Here is a 20,073-nt window from a genome sequence, read left to right on the forward strand (position 1 = left end):
CAACTAACTGTGGCGTAGGAAAATATATTACTATTTAATACTAAAACTTGAATTACTTTTTTGGCCCACTTTAGTATTAAGTCTAGTCCTACTTACATTTCATTTCACAAATTCAGAGATCAGATTGTGTGTTAATATTTTTTATTTATTTTGTGACACCCGCTTTAAATGGTGATAAATATTGAAATCAATTACTTTTTATGTTCCAGTATTTATTTTTTTGTATAAATTGGACCTATTGTATTATGAATTAATAAATTTGAAATAAATACCTATTTGTTATTAGTGTTGTTATTTGCTTATTATCATAATCATTTAAAAATAATCAATCATCATCAAATTCCTCTCTACGATGACACTCTCAAAGCCTCTGCTAGCATCGGGATACTGCTCTCATTTGAATTTGATCTCTGCATCTTCGACCGCATTTACCATGGACAGTGTTCAGAGGAGATTTCGGATAACTACCTGCAGCTGAGTTTCGTCATCGGACGTCTAGGCAGAATACAAAAAACCATAGAGCATTTTATGGTAATTTTTGCCGTGCACATGTGGAACCAGCTCTCCCCTAACGTATTTCTGATCCAATTCGACTTAGGATACTTTAAGAAAAGACGGTACCAATTTTTAAAAGGCCTACAGCGCGCTTGCGAGCCTTCTGGCAGTACGAGTGTCCATGGTATCACTAATCATCAGGTGACCCGTTAGCCTCCTGTTACTTCAAAAAATCTATTCATCAAACTGTGTAAGATGTTATTATCCTTAGATATTTATACAAATTAAATGTCAAGGCCCAATTTGTACAACACTAAATATATGTAATTGTTAAAGGATTAATAGCATAGAAATCATTATTAAAAACACCAACTTTGGTATTAGAACAGGACTATGCTTGGTCAGATTTTTTAATTTATCTATACTAATATTATAAAGAGGAAAGGTTTGATTTTTTGTTTGTTTGTATGAATTGAATAGGCTCCGAAACTACTTGGCAGATTTGAAAAATTCTGTCACTGTTGGAAAGCTACATCATTCCTGAGTGACATAGGCTATATTTCATTTTCAAAAAAAATAGGCATCCTTACTAAAATTACGATAACATTAACATTTGTTTATTATTTGATACAATTCTAACAGATGGCGCTGAGTTAAAGGTAGTTTATAATATCATAAATGGAAAAGCAATTAGATATTTTTTTACCTTAAAATAAACTTTATTCTATGTAAACGAAGTCGTGGGCATCGACTAGTTTATATATACATTTAAAACAATGTGTATGCCTAAAATACAAGTAAATATGACATTACAATTTTAACACACACATACACATCAATTACATTAGAACTTAAGGAAAAGACTATATATTTGTGAAAGCTGCTCGGTACAGACTTACAATTTTTAGGTATCGATGAAATAAAACGAAATGTATATTGTATTTATTTATTGAATAAAATTAGTATTTTTAACTCACAGCTTCACTACTTACAAATTATTCTAAACAAATACGCCTGTGAAATTGTGTATAGAAAAGCGAGGTCACAATGACCAGATGATCGCACATACATTTATTAGAGGAAAATATTTGGTTAAAGACACGCGGTTATATTTCACAACATTTAACTTTCTGTTTCATTAACTTATATTAAATCTCATTTGAATTAATACAGAATTAGATCCAAAGCCTACATGCTGCCTTCTAGAACTAAACTTGCTTTGTCGAACCGCGTGCAAAAATTATTCTAAATGAGATCTCATTTGTCTTACATAAACTGTGAACTGTAAAAGTACCAATTAAATAATACATATAGTTTGTCTAAGTCATTTATAGATGGCGCTATTATTTATTGTTCATAGTAATGCGCACAAGTTATTGTAATCAAATACAAATAGAAATTTTAGCTTGAAATAGACAAAACTATACGTATTTTTGGTTGAGGCTGAGTATTAAAAGGGCAAATTTCATTTCTACATTCTAAATTGAGAACAGATAAAAATAGAGACATCTGAATAATTAGAATTTCATTAAATACATTTGATAAAGCTTAATAATTTAAAAGCCAAGTACACATGTATTTATACTGATAAAGCTATATACAGGTTGATACAAAGCGAGTATTGAAATAGAGACCCTAAACCTCATATATTTGAGGTGTGTAACTTTAGAAGCGATTCGAGGCACTCTTAATAGTGATCAAGCGTGCGATTTAATCTTGAAGTCTTGATTCGAATCGTTGAATAGGAAATATACATACTTTCTATATGCGTAATTCTTGCTTATATGGGCCGTTCAAGTATGACGTCAGCAGAGTTAATGCAAACCCCCCCCCCCTACGCTCTTGTCAGCAAAAGTAAGCACAGCTCTCATAAATAGAACATAAACGAATTTAGTCGAATAAACGAATTAGTGCTTACGTTATACTTGACTGGCCCCTATCGAGAAAACCAAATCGACATGAATCAGCGCACCCACAAAATGAAAAATCGATCAATAAAATAGATACCACAAACCAGCGGTAAAATTCCGTATTTATGGTAAAAGAAATATTCACTAAATTGTCAAGAAAATAAATACTTTTCGTAAATTTGGCAATCGCTTGTGGTGCCCTACGTTAAACTAATAAGATCATTATACAAAATAACGGAAGGGTTGCAGGCTAATAATTTGTCTAAATGGCGTGGTAATCACACGAACTCCTGCCTCTGAAGAGCTACAGACACCTTGTAGAGGCTCTCCATCATGAAGGATAGGTTTTGAGATAGTTCTTTGACGGGGCGCGTGATCGCCACCATGTCTGTTGAAAAGTCAGTGTGTTAGAAATAGCAATAATCGCTTCACAGATTAGCTTAAAATTCAATATTTTGAAAAGCATTAATGTGTATAGTTATTTCACCTGGATGCGCCTGCCAAAGCCCCTTGCAGTAGATATGCAAAAGGCTAGTGACTTCATCTTCAGGCAATTCACCAAGTTCTAAGATCCGCTCCGCATTCCGTTCACGCACCAACGCTAGTGCCGCACCCCATCTAAGAACGATGAAGAAACTCTTTTTATTCCGATTTTCAAATATTGTAATCTCCATGTAACGAGCAAGTTCAAGTTCCTAAAGAGTCCAATTGGCTTTGGTTGGTTAAGCTTGTATTCCATACAATGATATACTCTACATAGTATTATACCCACTCGCAATAACGACTTATTTTAAGAAATAAAGTACTTTTTATGTTGCTAAAATAAGTAATAACTGCGCAGCTGTGTGCGTCCTTTGGTCTATTTATTCTGCCGGCATAATGCCTAGGAACTTTCTAACAAATTCATTCTTTTGTTTACAAATTGCGATTGCTTGCAAGTGACTGTTGTTGAGTCATAGATTATAAAATCGTTATCACTCGTCTGATATAATTTTTTTTCTACTCTCCATTTAACGAGGTAACATAGATTACTGTGTATAAAAAACATATCTTTAAGCATCGGATAAATATAAATCCTCAACATCATTTACTTGCGTAAAAAAGGCGCGCAGAATAATTTTACCAAATCTAATTACTATAAAAAAAAACAACAATTTCAATTTGTAAAAATAAAATACCACTATAAATACCGACCTTTGCCGTTGCATTAGTTGCAAAAGTCGTGCATCATCATGGGGCGAAGGAGAAGGGGAGCTCTCCCAGGAGTCGGCCACATGTGACATCAGAGCTGCCCGAACGCTGCCCACAGCCGGACTCATCTCAACGCCCTGTTCATTCAATTTACACAAAATAAAACCGTCCCCAATGTTTTGCTCAACTCATACTCATGAAACGTAGTGAAATAAATCCTTACCCTGTTATCCAGGGCCGCATGGTATACCGCCACCACCATCTTATTGTTGGTCTCGAGTAGCAACAGAAGCTGGAATATCAGCTTGTAAAGACAGCGACCGGTTTCTTCTGCGCTCCTCGAGACTTCCAGAGTCTGCGCAGACACATATAAATACAACAGTGTATAATAAAAAAAAAGTAACAAAACGAAAGACGAAAAATCTCACCTCTAGTCTATCGAAGTAGGTCTCCAAATGCTCATTAATCTCCAAGGCGGCGTACCGCACCGCGTCCCGAACTCTTGCGCACTCGGCAACTGGCGGCGCGCACCAGACCAAGGGCGGCTCCTCAGTTCCCAAGCGCTCTAAAACAGCACTCAACTCCCCTCCCCCCAATCCTACTCCTCCAGACAATCCCACACACCCAGCCAGCGCGCCTTCGCCGCACATGGATATAGTTTTTGCTGTCATTTCCTGCAAATACATTTTATTTCCAGTTCATCACTGTTAGACAGCTATTCGAGCCGAACATTCCTCAATTTATATAATCTCAAAAAAATATAATATATTACGAAACATGGTTTTATCGTAATGAAAACATGACTTGAAAGTCCGTCTCACAGTCTGCGAAGATGATGAAGATGATTTAGGCAATTTGCATCTACCGGTAAGATCACGAGTTTCTCTGGGATAATGGGTGGGACTGATCGAATACCTTAACCATACAGTCACACAATCACGGAGATTTTGTTTGCAGGACAAGTGAAAAAATATTCCCTCGCTAAAGTTGTTTTGTTTCATCCTGGAATTACTGGAACATCAGACCTAGCTTCTAGCAATTTCTACCGATTTCGGCGAATAACTCTTTTATTCTTAGGAAAAAAATTACAAAACGAGACTTCAAAAAAAAATTAATTGCGTAATGTTAAATAAATGGATTTAATTTTGACAAATTAATTTATTAAGAAAATACGTGTACCATTTAATAAGCTACCTAAAAAATAATACCTTGAGTACTGTATGTAGCCTGTGGACCAGGGTCATGGGTGGGAGTTGACTCGCGTGTCGCAGTAGGAAGGCTATGGAGCAACGCCACGCGCCACGCATAGCTCCAGCAACTGGGGTTAGGTCACCGCGCTCAACTTACAACATGACACAAGTTTTATTAGTTAATATTAGATATTTTAAAGATGTTAATGAAGAGGAGCGTTTCTCACCATCCTGATCCCCGCTTGAAGCGCTGGAAAGTGACAGCGCCCTGGGGCGAAGCATTAAATCATGAGCTCCGTCGCCCTCTCCACGGCCGCCGCTTTCCTCCCAAGCACCTTCTTCATCAGACGAATCTTCGTGTCCAACCTGATGGTATGTAAATATTTTATTAAAAATTTTGGATCGATTAACTACGTCGTCTGTTAAGTATGTATACATAAACATAAAGATACCGCGGTGTGATGATGTCTATCGGGGAAGTCTGGAGCGAGCATGGGTCGTTCCCGCATCATCCCGTCGTCTCGTTCCTCGCGCTCCTCGCTCGGGAGGCGACGGCGTACGCCCCAGTTAAAATTGTCGGAGCTTTCACCCTGTTCAACATAAATGGTTTAATAAAATCAACTGCTACTTAAACTACGCTTTATAAATAATATCCTCTCACCTCGATACTCTCGCTCTCATACTCCAGGAAGTCAAAGTCCTTAAATACTCCGAAATGGTCTGGTGGTGCTCCACCAGATGGCTCGTTTCCAGGCGTTCCAGACACTTCCTCCAAAGAAGACGCCATTGATGACTCTCGCTCCAGAAGCTCTGAGCTTTGACTAAAGATTACCTGTACACAATATTTTTTATATAGACGCCACCTTCGGTAACGACACTGCTTTAAAAATACTCCTGTCATTTAAATACAGTTTTCACCATATATGCATACACTTAATAAAATAAAAATAGTGCGTGTAGTCCCTCCGCGCGGAAGAAGTGAAACTTCGTAATGTGGAAATGAAAATAGGAAAAGTTAGAAATTGATTTACTTGAAAATAGAACAACAAGTAGGTATTGAGGTACGTAGCTGAAGCTAATTTCACGACGCTCACACTGTTAACTCGCTGCATAGCAAAAATAACACGCGCATGTGCTAGTAATGTACCGCCTCACTCTCTTTCTGTCTCTTACTTTCTCCCCACGAAATAAACGAAGATACACGAGTATCTTTCTTTCCCTCTCCCTCTTGCATTGGAAAATTGGACGCTACTCGTTATTAACGCACGCGCTGGCCTGAAACACGTATACTACGTAACGTAATATCGAGTGCCACCCATTCCTCTCGCTGTCTCATTCTAAACCCCCTTCCAAAGAGCGTTAAACGTTTAACGCAACAGTGCTTTCATACCTCCTCCATGATAGCGTTAAACGCTTAACGAAACCTCGTTTAATGTCGCATTAGAAGTTTCACTTCAAATAAATATTTGAACTGCAGTAATCAATATTTTACTACATTAACAAAAACTGTATTCTCAAATAACTTTAAGTGTTCAGTGTTCGTTTTGAAAGCATATTAATTCTAGTGATACTTTTTTAGTGCAATAAACACATTTTAATTGGTACTTGGTGAAACGTGTGCTTATAAAGTGCACATGGGCATCAGACCCCGTGTAATAAATCGTACATCATACATACATCATTTTTATTATTAAGAAAGTAAAAGCTAAGTGTATCCAATAGTAAATGTATCGTTAATTCGCGGCAAGATGTCAGTCATGAATGAAGATAACTATAATAATGTTACTAGACCATAGCGTTTAAATGAGTTGAAATCAGTCTCCTAGCATCAGCGAAGCAGTGCAAGCGCATTGTCTGGCCACGCAACAGTTGTGACCGAGCAACGTACAACAGTGTTACCTTAGAGCAGAGTGTTGTTAACAAATCGTCCTAAACGCAGCGATGGATAGAAATACACACGTTATTCAACTGATCGCAGGATTCGCTGACATCACGCAACCATTTCACCCAGGTTGAAGCGTTTCGTCAGCGGGAAGGGAACCATTGTACCCGTACCTCCCCCAGCTTTGGGGTATTGACCGATGTGAATGGGCCTAGCTGTGCCAAGGTTCACTCCACATCTTTCGTGACCATAGAGGACCGTGATTTGTCGTGAGTGTCAAATAGGGTTTTAGTGGGTATGCACATCAGCGAGTCCCACAAAACCCTTCACCATCAGGCAACCAAAAAAGAGGTTATACGTAATAACCAATAAAAGAAATGTCGTCAGTACGACCTCTAGAAGATGTATTCACTTACCGATGGACTCTTTGGAAGGCCAACTCGCTGACCGCACGTTGTCAGCAGGTTTACCAGGCATTCACGAACACGACTCTGAAAGGTTTTAAAGAGAAGAAATTATATGTAAGGTCTCTCTAGGAATGAATCGTCAAGAGAACGTTAAACGTAAGATCTCTTATTACCTGGGACATCCAGGGTCTTCGCCAGCCACTTGCCAATACGTCTGCTGGCGACAAAGAGAGCGACCTTCGAGGTGAGGCGGCGTACTGAGGCGCCGCACTCGCTGCGTGACTCCCCTCTGCCCCCACCACGGTGGACGCAGAACCCGTCGACGATCCCGACCCTGATCAGACAAACAAATTAACGCCCAAACCCAATAACCTATCTCGATCCATTTTTGACAATCTCTGGTAGACATCTTAATCCAAATACTGATAAGCATGCCGATAACCAATCGACGGATTGTAATAGCCATCTGTCGATACATGCTATCCATGGTAAGTCGGATCGGTGTATGTGGACCTTAGTATTAAAATGACAGTTCAACTGTGCCAATTTCCTATCTTAATATTTTAACTTACACCAGTTAAAAAAAAAATAAACAGCTATTTGATATGTTTTAAACATTGACATGTATATTTTAATATTATTTGTATCTGATGAGTGTAAAGAGCGAAGAGATTGCATTCTATCCATCACCAAAAATGGATTGTCTTCATAGGGCAAAAACAATCTTGTGGATTTAGTTTTTTTTTCTTACTTATCTTCCAATAGGTACATAAAAAAAATTAATAAATTTCTAGGTCTTCTCCAACAAATCAATTTTACCTTTATCAGGTGTAATCGATGAGGCATTCGAGAGAGAATTAGGTCCCGTGGGGGGCTGACTGCCTCCTTTGGGGAGATATTTGCGACCGATCACTGGTGTTTGGGACAAATCGAACGTGAAGTCCATCGTACGGCCGGGTAGTTCCTAAAACAATTGCAGTTATTATACGTTTGATTGATTCCGATGTATTTTCTCATTTTGGTTACTAAAGAATACCTTTTTATGAATGAGTGGGTCAAGGGCGTGTTCCCAATGAGGCGGGACGACGAGGGTTGAGCATCGCGTCACCACCAGTTTGAGAATCTTCAACGCCTCCTTGTAGTTGCTTCCTTCTTGCTGAAATTTAAAACATTTTTTTTATGACTTTAATATGTGCCAACTGGGCACAAGGTACTTCGCCAGTGTCGTGTAGATGGAGAAGGCGCGAAGGAGATCGATCGGTTAAAACATAAATAGTTTTTTTTATTTTTTTTATTTAATATTCCTACAGATAATCACTAAACAATATCCAAACAATTACATTACACACAAAAAGCCAAAACGGAATACACATTGAAACAGAAACATAAAGCACAGTTTTACAATACACAGTAGAAATAAATGCAGTAAATTTGCTTACGTAATACTTGAACGGAAACATTTACGATAAATTAGCATAATAGACGTCAATAAAAGTTCATATGCACTCAGATAACTCCTTGAAAGCCTTGAAATATATTTAATATACAAACATCTATAAACTTGGCGACGGCTCGGAGAAGATCAGCATTAACAGGCTGCGCGGCAGCAGTGTTTAGCTCCACGTAGTAAAGCATACAGTGCAGGATTGACAGCACTGGCAGTTGGAGGTTAATGGCACCCTGAAAACGGAGACATAGGAACCTCATTATAAACGAGATTGACCAGAAGTAATTATTGAATTGAGCAGTGTTGGCCTAGTAGCTTCAGCGCGCGACTCTCATACCTGAGGTCGTAGGTTAGATCTCCGGCTCTGCACTAATGGACTTTCTGTCTTTATACGCATTTAACATTTGCTCGTACGGTGAAGGAAAACATCGTGAGGAAACCGACATGTCTTAGACTCAAAAAGTCGACGACGTGAGTCAGACACTGGGGGCTGATCACCTACTTGCCTATTACATTTAAAAATTGATCATGAAACAGATTCAGACATCTGAGGCCAAGATATAAAAAGGTTGTAGTGCCACTGATTATTTTTTATTTTAAGCAATACACATGTACAGTTTCTGTCTTTATCTCAACAACTTCCTTCAACGAAATTAAACTACCCTTCATCGCCTTATACTTGATATCCACAGTTATTTAAAATTCCCCGTCATTATACCTTCTTCCTCCCTGTATATAAACATTTAATATGAATGTCATTTTGTATAGATTACCTTCTCAAGAACCTCGACGAGAAAGGCAAGCATTTGTAGCGACATGTGGGAATACGTATCCCAGAGATATTTCACGACGCACTTGGTCCATTGGAAGCTTTCCTTGCTGAAGGTCCGACGCGAATACAACGTCATCACAGTTCCGAGATTCTCTAGTTTCTTGCTTTTCTCTGCCGTAAACTGCTCACCAAATATACAATTATTTTTAACAAAAGAAGCTACCATTAGAGATCCCTCCAATGCGGCAACTCTTTGTCTATATATCACATACAAAACAATACAGTATTAGATTAAAATATATACCAAAAGACAAAGAAAGAAAATATAATGTATATGTACGAATCGTAGAATCAAATAAATTTAAATATATCCGTCCAATAAAATGTCAAGCTACTTTTATTAGATTTGTTTGTATAATCAGAGTCTACGATCAAAAAAACACAAGCCAAGTCAACTTAATTTTGTTGACCTTACTTACGTTCTGAGTAAAAATCGTCACAACACTTAAAAAAACTAGGATCGTAACACAAACTAAACTCTAATTGAACTTGTTGATATTGCGGCTGAATTTGACCAATTTGAGGGCAATAAAAAATAAGTACCAATAATAAATAAAATGTATGTCTAGACTCAGATGTTCAGACTCGTATTGAAATTGAAAAATGTGCCCGGCCAAAAAGGTTTCTAATTTCTGACATGTAAATAAACAATAGCCGTCAGAATTCTATGGAATTAAAAATCAGAGTACATGTGGTATGAGTTGAAGTTGTACGTACCTGTGCGATATGGCACGCGGCTCGTACGCAAAGTTCGTTGGCGTCCTCGTAATGCAACAACATGTAAGGCAGCAATGCCACCACCGTCATAGGGAATGCCAGAGACTGGGTGGGATCAATGACTGGTAACTCCAATAGTGGGATCATGTCCACTAGTACGCCGACGACGGGCTCGTACGTATTCGGATGCGTGCACCCCTACGAAATTATTATAATATCTTTAATCTATTGCTAAAAAGCTGCTAGGATAATGATAGCTAGGATAAGGCTTTGAATTTGGGGGTAACTTAAGTAGTGGATTAAAAAATTGGTTATTTTAATATTTAACTTAGACGTTATCTAGCCACATCTTATAAGCAACTGTTTTTTTTGGTTTCCCTAAAAACGAACCCATAAACGAGTGTGATAGTGACAGCATTTTGTAGAGAATTCAACGGTTTTTTTTAGAAAAAAACCTGATACCGCCCTAAATGAATGTAGAAGCTTTACATCAAACTCTGCACTAGTTCTAGATATTTTGCCAAAGATCAATAATTATTATACATTATTGGCGATTGAGAAGAGTGGCGGAAAGTTTCTTGCCAGTTCTTCTTGCCCGCTCTATGCCTTTGACTTGCAAACTGGTAGTAAAATGTAAATTTACAATAAATTAAAAAAATTTCATGTTCATAAGTGTTTGTTTGTTTGTAATACCTTAAGCAGCAACGAGTGTAGTGAAGTGGGCGAATGTGGAGCATGGACTTGTGTCCTGTCGAGGCGATCTCTAGCGTCAGGCCGGTCGAGGGGTAGCCTGGCCATAACACGAGCGAGAAGTCGCACGCCGAGTAAAAACTCGTGTTCGTAATCGGATTCGAGAACTGACGCTCCCACCCAGAATACCGTTGCGAGTATAGTCAGCTTGTCATCCTTACATTAAAAAAAAAGGTTAAGTTGTATAGTTAGAAGTAATCTTATTAACTTTATAAATAAACTTTTCCTTCTAGAAATATATAATATAAAAAAAATGAAAATGTTTACCTTTATAATAAATTATATAAAAAACATGGTACAGAGCCTACTATGACATATAAAATATGCTAATCACCTACATATATATATTTCTATATTTGTAATGAGCTTAAAAATAAGAAATACTTCAATATTTACCGGCAGACGTTTGAAGAAATGTGCATTATAAAGCGGCTAAAAATAATAAATAACTTATTTTTTTTCATAAATGGAGATTTTCTTTAAAAATATACTGTACACACGTAAGAAGTGAAACTTCTTTATGACCTTATTTTTCGAAAAATGATCAGCTACTATATGCACCTTTACAGAAATTGGTTAAATAAAGTTAAATTAGTTAAAGTTTAACAAAAGGCTTTTATTATCATGGACATGAATACAAATAATAGAATTATTTAATTTTACCCTATTACTACTAAGTTTATGAGATTTTCATTAACTGTAATAGAAATATTACCATCAAAGAGATTACATATTTCTGCCATTAATGGCTTCGAATCTCGACAAGAAAAAGATGGCGCGTAACGGAAAAATGTGACCGTATATTTTTCCAACGCCTAAACAGAAATTTCACTTCAAAAAAGTGAAAAATAAGCATTTTCAAGTACAAACCTGTGTAGCAGAGTCACCCAGAAGTTTGAGCGATTGCGCCGATCGTGAACGACAGAGATTCGAACATGCACCCTTTACGGCCTCACTACACGGACGCGTTCGACTCTCTGTAAAAATTGTATAAAATTGTTTAAAACACGTATTTTAAAAACTTGATTAAAATCAAGTCAAATTAAAGAAAAAAAATTTAAAAAAAAAGTCATTTAAACTAGGAAATTATAGAGAGTTAGTAAGTTTATATAAAAGTATATTTTAGTGTAGTGTTATGCAATAGAGATTTATGCCCACATACCATGCGACTGTTTGTCGGAATGCGGCGAGTGTGGCGAGTGTGTGGAGTGTGTCGAGTGCGTAGTCGGCGCGTTCGCTTTACGCACGCAGTACGACACAGAGTAACTCGTGCTGCGAGTGTGATTAGTCACACAGCCCACGCACACACCCGGAGATCGTTTGCCTTTCAAAATTAAAAAAAAAAAATTAGGGTACATTAAAACATATACTTTGATATTAAAGAAAAGCTGTGTAAAAAGGCTTACTATAAAGTGAGCGATTATCTAGTTGATAAAAGGGCCTGGGACTAGTTCTGGGCAGGCTGCTTTTAATTAATTTGATATATTTGTTTTAAATATTGTTTGATGATTTGCTTTTTTAAAAGAGTACCGAGAGTTTTTTACGCCGGCTTTTTCTCTCGGTATACCCTCTGTCTTCTTTGCCGATGAGTAGGGATGCCTATAGGTTTGAATTGATTGACGTGGAATAAGTGATACCTAGATGATCTTATGTTCCAAAATAAACGTATTTTTTTTTATTAGAAAAAAACTATCATTGGACGTTTTTACTAAATTATAAAAGTCTAAAAGAAGTAATCTGTCCCCTGAATGATGCATTTGTATAGTATGAACAAATCATCCCAATAAAACTTTTGTTTTTTAAAATAATAGTAGACAGACATACGTAGGAAACTAATTATAATACGCGCTTGAAGCGTAAATATATAAATATACTAAATACTATGGATTTCCAACATCACTTTGAAAAAAAAAACTATTGGAATTCGCAAAAGGCATTCTCACCAGCATTATACATATTTCCGTTTGGTTGAGGCACCTCCTTGTTGTTTAAATTTGGCGTGCTCTTAAAAATGTCTCGCATGTAATCCAGGGGTCGGAAGTTCGATTCCAGGGAGTCAACAGCCGCCTCGAGGGTGAGCAGGAGTTCCGTTACGTAACCCTGCATGTCTTCTCCCTGTTCAGCAACTGTTTCCACTAAACGGGATAAAATGTCGGAGACCATACGACCCGTCATTGCCACACCAATGAATCGGAACACCTAAAATAAATAGTCAATTCAGATATTTATTAATAGAAAACTCTTCACATTGACAATATATATGTAATACTAGCTGACCTGGCAAACGTCGTTTTGACATGTATATCATTCATAATAAAAAATAGGGGTTGATCGTAGAGGGGTTGTATGTATTTTTTAATGATAGAAATGAAAAAAATAATTTAGGTGTAGATACCCTTAACATTTAGGGGGATGAAAAATAGATGTTGTCCGATTCTCAGACCTACGCAATATGCACACAAAATTTCATTAGAATCGGTCAAGCCGTTTCGGAGGAGTATAACCACAAACATTTGAATAATTCTTTAAACCTTACCTGCAGCGATCTTCCAGCGTAATGTCGCGATGGACACGAAAGACCGAGCTGCAGGGCTGTTTGGGCCCAACGCTCGGAGATCAGGGCATGTGGAAGTGATTCCCGGAATATTCGTAGCACATGGTTCAGTAACGTCGCCATCTGTTGGCAGCTGCGGAGAGACCATACTGAAAACCAAACACATTTTATAACCAACTTGAAGACCGCGTATTCGTATATCGATAAATGTATGAGGCTGTGCGTTAAAGCAAGACTCTTTCCAGTCTAGCTAGTCAAAGGCTAAAAGTTATCGGCATTCAAAAATTACTTATTATTAAAAATAAATCAGTGGCGCTAAAACTTTTCGGTTTGGACCTCAGATTTTTTTAATCTGTTTCATGATCGATCAATAAAATAGCTTAGTTAATTAGCAGCCGTCCACTTTTTCAGTCTAAGGCAAGCCAGTTAACCGTTCGTGCGAATGTTAAATGCGCACATAGAAAGTCAATTTGTGCCGGGGTTCGAATCTACGACATCAGACTTCATCTGTCACTGCAACTTATAATTAGCCAATCGCATTTCACATGAAAACTTCGTAAGCATATAGTTCATTACTCCGGCTTAAGCTATCAAAAATATTTCCAAAAACAGATGTGTAAATAAAAACGTCTTGAAAGAATAAATAGTTATTGAAAAAGATTAACCTTTCGCTGTGATATCTTCATACTGCCACAGCGGCATATGAGTTGGTCTGCTCGCTAAGAAGTGCACTAAGCTCTTGATGACGTCAGCCACAGGCAATTCTGTAATCTCCTGCCCCTCCCCCTCTCCCTCTCCACTTGGAGGAGGAGCCTCGGTCTCGTTCGTCACTATGACTGGGAGGGATGGGTAGTTTTCGCCGTCACCTAAGCCAAAAATACATATTAATCAATATCATAGCAGATTATGTAACTGGTCATAATTACGTTATATAAAAAACTTTTCTTTTCATCAAGTTATGATTTTTTATGACGTTCCGGATTTAATAAGAGCTGAGGACTGGCCATAAGGGCCTGTAGCCTGTAACGACACCGTGACATTGAGGCAAAAAAAATTTTTGGAGCAAGCAAGGCCAAATTTCGCTTGGAAACAGTGAGTAAATAAATAGGCTCGTGGCCAATCGGATTAAAGGCCCGTAAAAGCCAAAGGTGGCCATTTCGAATAGATTTATTTTTTATTTTTTGCTGAGATGAATAAATAAGAATGTATATAGCTGTTTTAATTGTGATATACGCCAATAATTTTTCTAATTTATTAATTATTCAAAGAATTTAAAAATAATTGGTATAGGCATAATACGGCTAATGGCGACGTGTATCTTGAGCGTATATATACATATTAATATTAAGTTTCTCATGTAAATAAAATATTTTTTTTATAATATAAAAAAAAAAAGTTCTTTAAACATGTAAACACTAGTAACTATTTTTCAATGATATAACTATATATAGACTAAATTGCATGTATAGACGAGTAAAAGAAATGATTAAACACACATATACCAGCTCTTATACATACCTTCGGGTGTGACCTGCGGGTCTGACGAGACGCCGCGTGCGTGCGTCCGCGGTGAATGTGTGCATTGGGCGTGTCCATCGAACATCGCGTCAGGCTCTACAACACACATAGCCATAGGGAGCTCCTAATCATATATCTTATATACCAGCATACTTTAACTAGACGAAGCATATCGTTATACTACACACTGTACCAATAAAGATTTATTGATACGAATTAATCAAATTAGCTAGCATTAACTAACTGATTTTGTGTAAATATATCGAATTTTGTACCGTAGTACGTAACAGTAGTGTTAATTGAAATAGTACTGACAGAATTTTGACTGAAAAAAAAAAATTATTGTCGAACCAATGCAACGAGCAAATCACTCACCAGTAAAGTTGTGTGTGGTAAGTGGCAATGCCGGCGGTGGTAGAGGAAGTCCAAGATGTGCCGATCTTGCTGCTAGCAACACTCTTGCAACCGTTAAGTGGTCGTGGTGAGCAGCAACAGCTACCAAAAGATTCAACAGCAACTGACGGCAATGTTGGTGTACCAGCCATCTAACGAAATGCATTTAAATCCATTTAATGGCTGTGTTCACAAAACTTCACTCATTCATTAGAAACATGGAACAATATATTTTATTGCACCGATTTTGATGAGTTGTATAACCGACTATCACTAACGAAAGGCCGGGTATATTATTGCCTATTAAAGTCATCAAATTTTAATTAGTGTCTTTAAATCGCTAGGAAAAACGATAAACAGCTGTTTCTGTACAGTACCCGATAAGGTAAATTAGAGCTGATGTAATGCATTGAGTTCGTTCATTCGTGGTGCCTATTGTCTTTGAAGCGTGTCTATTAGAGCATGGAATGCAAATTTCTGTACGGCTGGATAAGGCACGACCCTAAAATAGGACTGTCACATAGACATAGCTAACCATTATTAGATCACTATCGCATTAACCAATGGCAATTATAAGGCATGAACATCGATTGCAGTATTGTGTACTTTCCGTACTATAATTGGTTTCAATAATAAGCAATATTTCAGATAGCAATACCTAGCCTTATCCATCAAATCTTTATTTTGAATGCATAAATAAGGAAATAGGTAATTGCTTCGTACAATTTAGCTGTCCGACATGAATTTTCGAGATTATTTCGAATCGCCGTTATAAATAATCTATGAATCTGCGAAGTGCTTTCGAGAAACAAGAACACAACGGACACCGAAATAGCCTGCACTTATTTTAAAACCCCTCTCAGGAATGCATAAGACATGTCCATTTAAGTGGGACATTTAATTGGAAGCGATGTCAGAAATCTCCTCACATTTCCTGTGTAAAGTTGACGTTCATTTAAAAACGATTATTAGATACAGTTTATTACATAAACATATAATTATGGAAAGTTGTCTTTTGTGCATCTTTTATACAGCTGTCACCTTAGGACACCTGTAGTAAGAATATATACCGACGGGAGTGAAACGAGACGCAGTTTTAACCGCTTAAGAGAAAAATATTGATTGAGCAGGTCTGAGCGGGAACGACTTGCCCGAATACGAGACTTCTAATTATCTTAAACACACCTAAATACACTGAACAGGCAACATCTACAACCAAGGTACAAATCGACACAATATAAAACAAGTGATCAAAATAGCTGTAGACGATGTGTGAATAAAATACAGACCTGGTGTGATCCATGCCCAAGAAGACGATATGCAGCATAAGAGGTACATGAATTGACCAATCCAGTTCAACGCCGTCCAGTACCACATCGCAGAGTAGCATAACGGCTACGTTGCACCTGCAAATCAATATATTTTCTAAGCATTTGTATGTGAATATAAAAGTACATAACAAAAATCGAGAAATTTTAAAAGACCTTAGAGGAGGACTTTGTCAGAAGACAAGTTGTAACCCAACTACAGTTTGCCGATAATAATCAATAGATATAAAACTGTTAGTATATTAGTTAAACTCTAGTTAATAGTCAAAATGTTTTTTAGATAGTAGTCATAAGTAAATTAATTTTAGGCACACGAAACTACTCTGTGTAGAACTTGTTACAACAATAAAGGCTTTATTATTATTATTATTTATTATATAATATAGAAGTAGTAGGTTCGACTAATCCACGATATTTGTAGAATGTTTTCAAATTCAAAACTAAAGCTAAATAAAAGTTGTGTCATTGTTTCTCGTGTTTAATAAAACCTTTTCATTTTAATTTCTTTAACAAAAAATCGTAAAAAAGCACGATAACAATAAAAAAATCACGTGATGTACATTGCAAATTAATAACACTAACCGGATGAGCTAAACTCTTGTAAACCGTAATGGCATGCATCATCACAAATATTCACGTTCCATACATTCCACCTATACCAATCAATATCGATGTTTCGGAGTGAATAGCTATCAAGATAATTGAGAGTTTGTGTCAAGAGGGCTGTGATGCGTGTCGACTGGTAAAATAGACAGCTTCATATGTATCTTGCCAATTAGAATATCTTCTGTGCTCTCTAAATGGTTTTCCAAGAGTTAGGCAGTAAGTTCCTAGCACCGAGTTATTGATTTGCCACATTGCGTTTCTATTTCTATCAACTGAATTGTTGAAACTATTAACGTATATATAACAAACGTATTGTGGTCAAACACATATTTGTTACTGAAAGCTCTACCCTCATTAAGTAAGTTGGTTTTCAATTCACCGGAACATGCTTTTATTATTATGTGCAGCGGACATTTGTTATACGTTTAAAGAACTTTAATCTCAGTTACAAAAGGAAAATTCATTATTACGAGAACGCAATTATGACAATTGCACGCCACCATCGGACAGCAGCAATTTAGTATTTTGGACTACTAATGTGTTATTTGAGAGCCCTTGTAAATTGCCCTTGTTCATTAAATACATGTTAAGAATTCTTGAAGAATTTTCTAATTTCATATTAATCTAAGAAAATAAACAATACTGTCGTTAATAATAGTTTCAAAAGACTCTTCTTTAGAGGCGTGAAGTAAAAGATTAGAACTCGTAAATCGTTTGTCAAGACTCAATGAAATGGAATGGACACGACTAGGGAGCTGGCGAGCAAAATATCTATATGATTTGCTCATGTGGCAGACTTTTTTAATAGCGAGAATTATATGATAAGAAATATTAGAGACCATGTCTGTCTCCATCATAGCGCTGTTACTAAATGATAACCCCTTGAAATTGTAAAAAAAATAGACATAGGACTCTGACTTTTCACGTTATGAATTTAAAAAATATTTTTAAGGTGTGACATCTAAAGCAGTAAATAAAGAAGACTATACTTTCTTTTCAAAAGCATATTACTATTGTATTCAATGATTTTCTAAAAACAATACTTGCCTCGTCTGGGAATCGAACCACCTCGTCATCTTTCATTAAATCCTATCTACGATACTTAAGGCACTTTCTATTGTTTTCCCATAGTTTTGGTAGGCCCTGTATATGAACGAACACTGCACAATTGTACACTTGACAATTGTGCAGTGTTCGTTAAAACCCTGCGAACGACCGCAGAAGTCTGCTACCATCTTAGTGCTGTGTTTTCTATGAGAAGTGCTTTAAAAGTGGCGACAAAAATAGCTTTATAATTTGCCCGCGTCTGTCTGTCAGTAACACAGTATGTATATTTGTATTTACTTACTGACTTTAATATTTTTTTAAACCTTCGATTTTCCGTAACCGCACAAAATGTATGTAGTAAAAAGGTATTTTTACAGAGTTGGGATAATAATAAACAACCAACACGACTTTAATAACATATCGTTATATAATTATTAGTTGCATACCTTTATTTACCAACGAATGGGACACGCTCGCGATAACATGCTTTCTAATAAAAAATCTTATTTGACATTACATGGAACTACTTTCTGGTTCACAATTTTTGGTTATATTGTTTAAAATAGTTTGAAATCTTTGTGTTTTTGAGATCTTTCTTTTTGACATATTTTGTGACTCTTAAAATGTTTACAACTATCGCAGTAGTTTTTTTTAATAAAAGTTTCTTGTTATATGAGAGGAAAAGCTATTAAGGACACCACCGCATTTCTACGCCGTTTTCTTAAATATCCTTCAATCGAATCGTTTCGGAATTACTTCAATACCTAGCTGGTTTCAAACGGTGTATACAAAGTAAAGTAAGTAACTTTAGCATTACAAGGACTAATGTAGTTCATAAAAGATTGCGTAAAGTTTTATTTTATTTTTATCCCACACACTGTTTTACTGCTTTTTTTACTACTCTTTAATGTATAATATTCTACGGTTTCGATATTTGTAAATATGTGAGGAACATGTATACTAACAATACAATAATAGACCTTGTCTTCACATATAATTATTTAACTAATGTGGACAAATATTGTAAATTCAATTTAAAAGAGTATGTATGGAGTTTTTTGCCCACTCTTCTCCACACGAAACCTTTTGGAAGGGGCAACTAAAATCCATCAGTTTATTAACGTTCAAAAGTGCCATTTTCGGTGATCTAATTGGAATAAACGATTTGACATTCTTAGAAGAGCGAATTATCATACCCATGAAATGTAATCACAAAAATCAAACACATGATGGCTACCATCGCTAACAGTCATAATATCCTCCTTTATATTCGAAGTCGGACTTAATTTAGATTTCTATAAAAATCACACTCATTGTTAACTAAATTTATAAAGATATTGTCTACCTAAACGTTTGAGTAACAAGAATTGTGGTACAAGATTAATTCCTTGTTCAATGACTCACCTATGAAAGCCTGATACCGGCTGATTAGTATCTGGAAGATACTCGGTGAGTAGAGCGAAGAAGCCTCCGTATTCAGGCATCGGCAAAGGTCGAGGTTGGGGCACGTCCATACGGGCATCCTGTGGCGTTGATGGCACACTGGAGCATATTCCCTCAGGGCAAATGCCCGTCTACGAATTATAATAAAGTGTTAATAAAATCACATGTGAACACAGTGATAATTATATTCTCCTCCCTAGGCCCTTTTATCTTTAACCACTTTCTTTAAAAAAATTATCACTAACAATTCAAAAATCACATTACATACATTTACTAAAAATATCAAACCATATCTTGTTTACTGTTATCATGTTGTAGGTGATCAGCCTCCAGTGCCTGACACACGCAGTCGACTGGTTCTTG

At 36.7% G+C, this 20,073-nt stretch overlaps 1 protein-coding gene across 2 annotated transcripts in view; it reads right to left on the reverse strand.

Annotated features, from left to right (window-relative positions):
- Positions 1–1,427: 1,427 nt before the first annotated feature.
- Positions 1,428–20,073, reverse strand: part of LOC111003405 (protein furry) — a 69,422-nt gene continuing 50,776 nt past the window's right edge. For both annotated transcript variants that reach the window (XM_045634234.1, XM_022273886.2), the window contains 26 exons: positions 19,672–19,841; positions 16,576–16,692; positions 15,269–15,438; positions 14,894–14,989; positions 14,041–14,241; positions 13,358–13,524; positions 12,765–13,020; positions 11,984–12,145; positions 11,692–11,798; positions 10,765–10,977; positions 10,072–10,269; positions 9,296–9,475; positions 8,627–8,755; positions 8,112–8,231; positions 7,895–8,039; positions 7,249–7,409; positions 7,085–7,159; positions 5,448–5,618; positions 5,239–5,376; positions 5,014–5,152; positions 4,805–4,938; positions 4,025–4,270; positions 3,820–3,951; positions 3,600–3,733; positions 2,893–3,023; positions 1,428–2,793 (listed from right to left, as the gene is read on the reverse strand). In XM_045634234.1, coding sequence (XP_045490190.1) covers positions 2,684–2,793; positions 2,893–3,023; positions 3,600–3,733; positions 3,820–3,951; positions 4,025–4,270; positions 4,805–4,938; positions 5,014–5,152; positions 5,239–5,376; positions 5,448–5,618; positions 7,085–7,159; positions 7,249–7,409; positions 7,895–8,039; positions 8,112–8,231; positions 8,627–8,755; positions 9,296–9,475; positions 10,072–10,269; positions 10,765–10,977; positions 11,692–11,798; positions 11,984–12,145; positions 12,765–13,020; positions 13,358–13,524; positions 14,041–14,241; positions 14,894–14,989; positions 15,269–15,438; positions 16,576–16,692; positions 19,672–19,841 — 4,002 coding nt within the window. In that variant the 3' untranslated portion in view covers positions 1,428–2,683. The remainder of the gene's footprint in view (positions 2,794–2,892; positions 3,024–3,599; positions 3,734–3,819; positions 3,952–4,024; positions 4,271–4,804; positions 4,939–5,013; positions 5,153–5,238; positions 5,377–5,447; positions 5,619–7,084; positions 7,160–7,248; positions 7,410–7,894; positions 8,040–8,111; positions 8,232–8,626; positions 8,756–9,295; positions 9,476–10,071; positions 10,270–10,764; positions 10,978–11,691; positions 11,799–11,983; positions 12,146–12,764; positions 13,021–13,357; positions 13,525–14,040; positions 14,242–14,893; positions 14,990–15,268; positions 15,439–16,575; positions 16,693–19,671; positions 19,842–20,073) is intronic.

Source organism: Pieris rapae, chromosome Z (assembly GCF_905147795.1).
Source record: "Pieris rapae chromosome Z, ilPieRapa1.1, whole genome shotgun sequence".
NCBI lineage: Eukaryota > Metazoa > Arthropoda > Insecta > Lepidoptera > Pieridae > Pieris > Pieris rapae.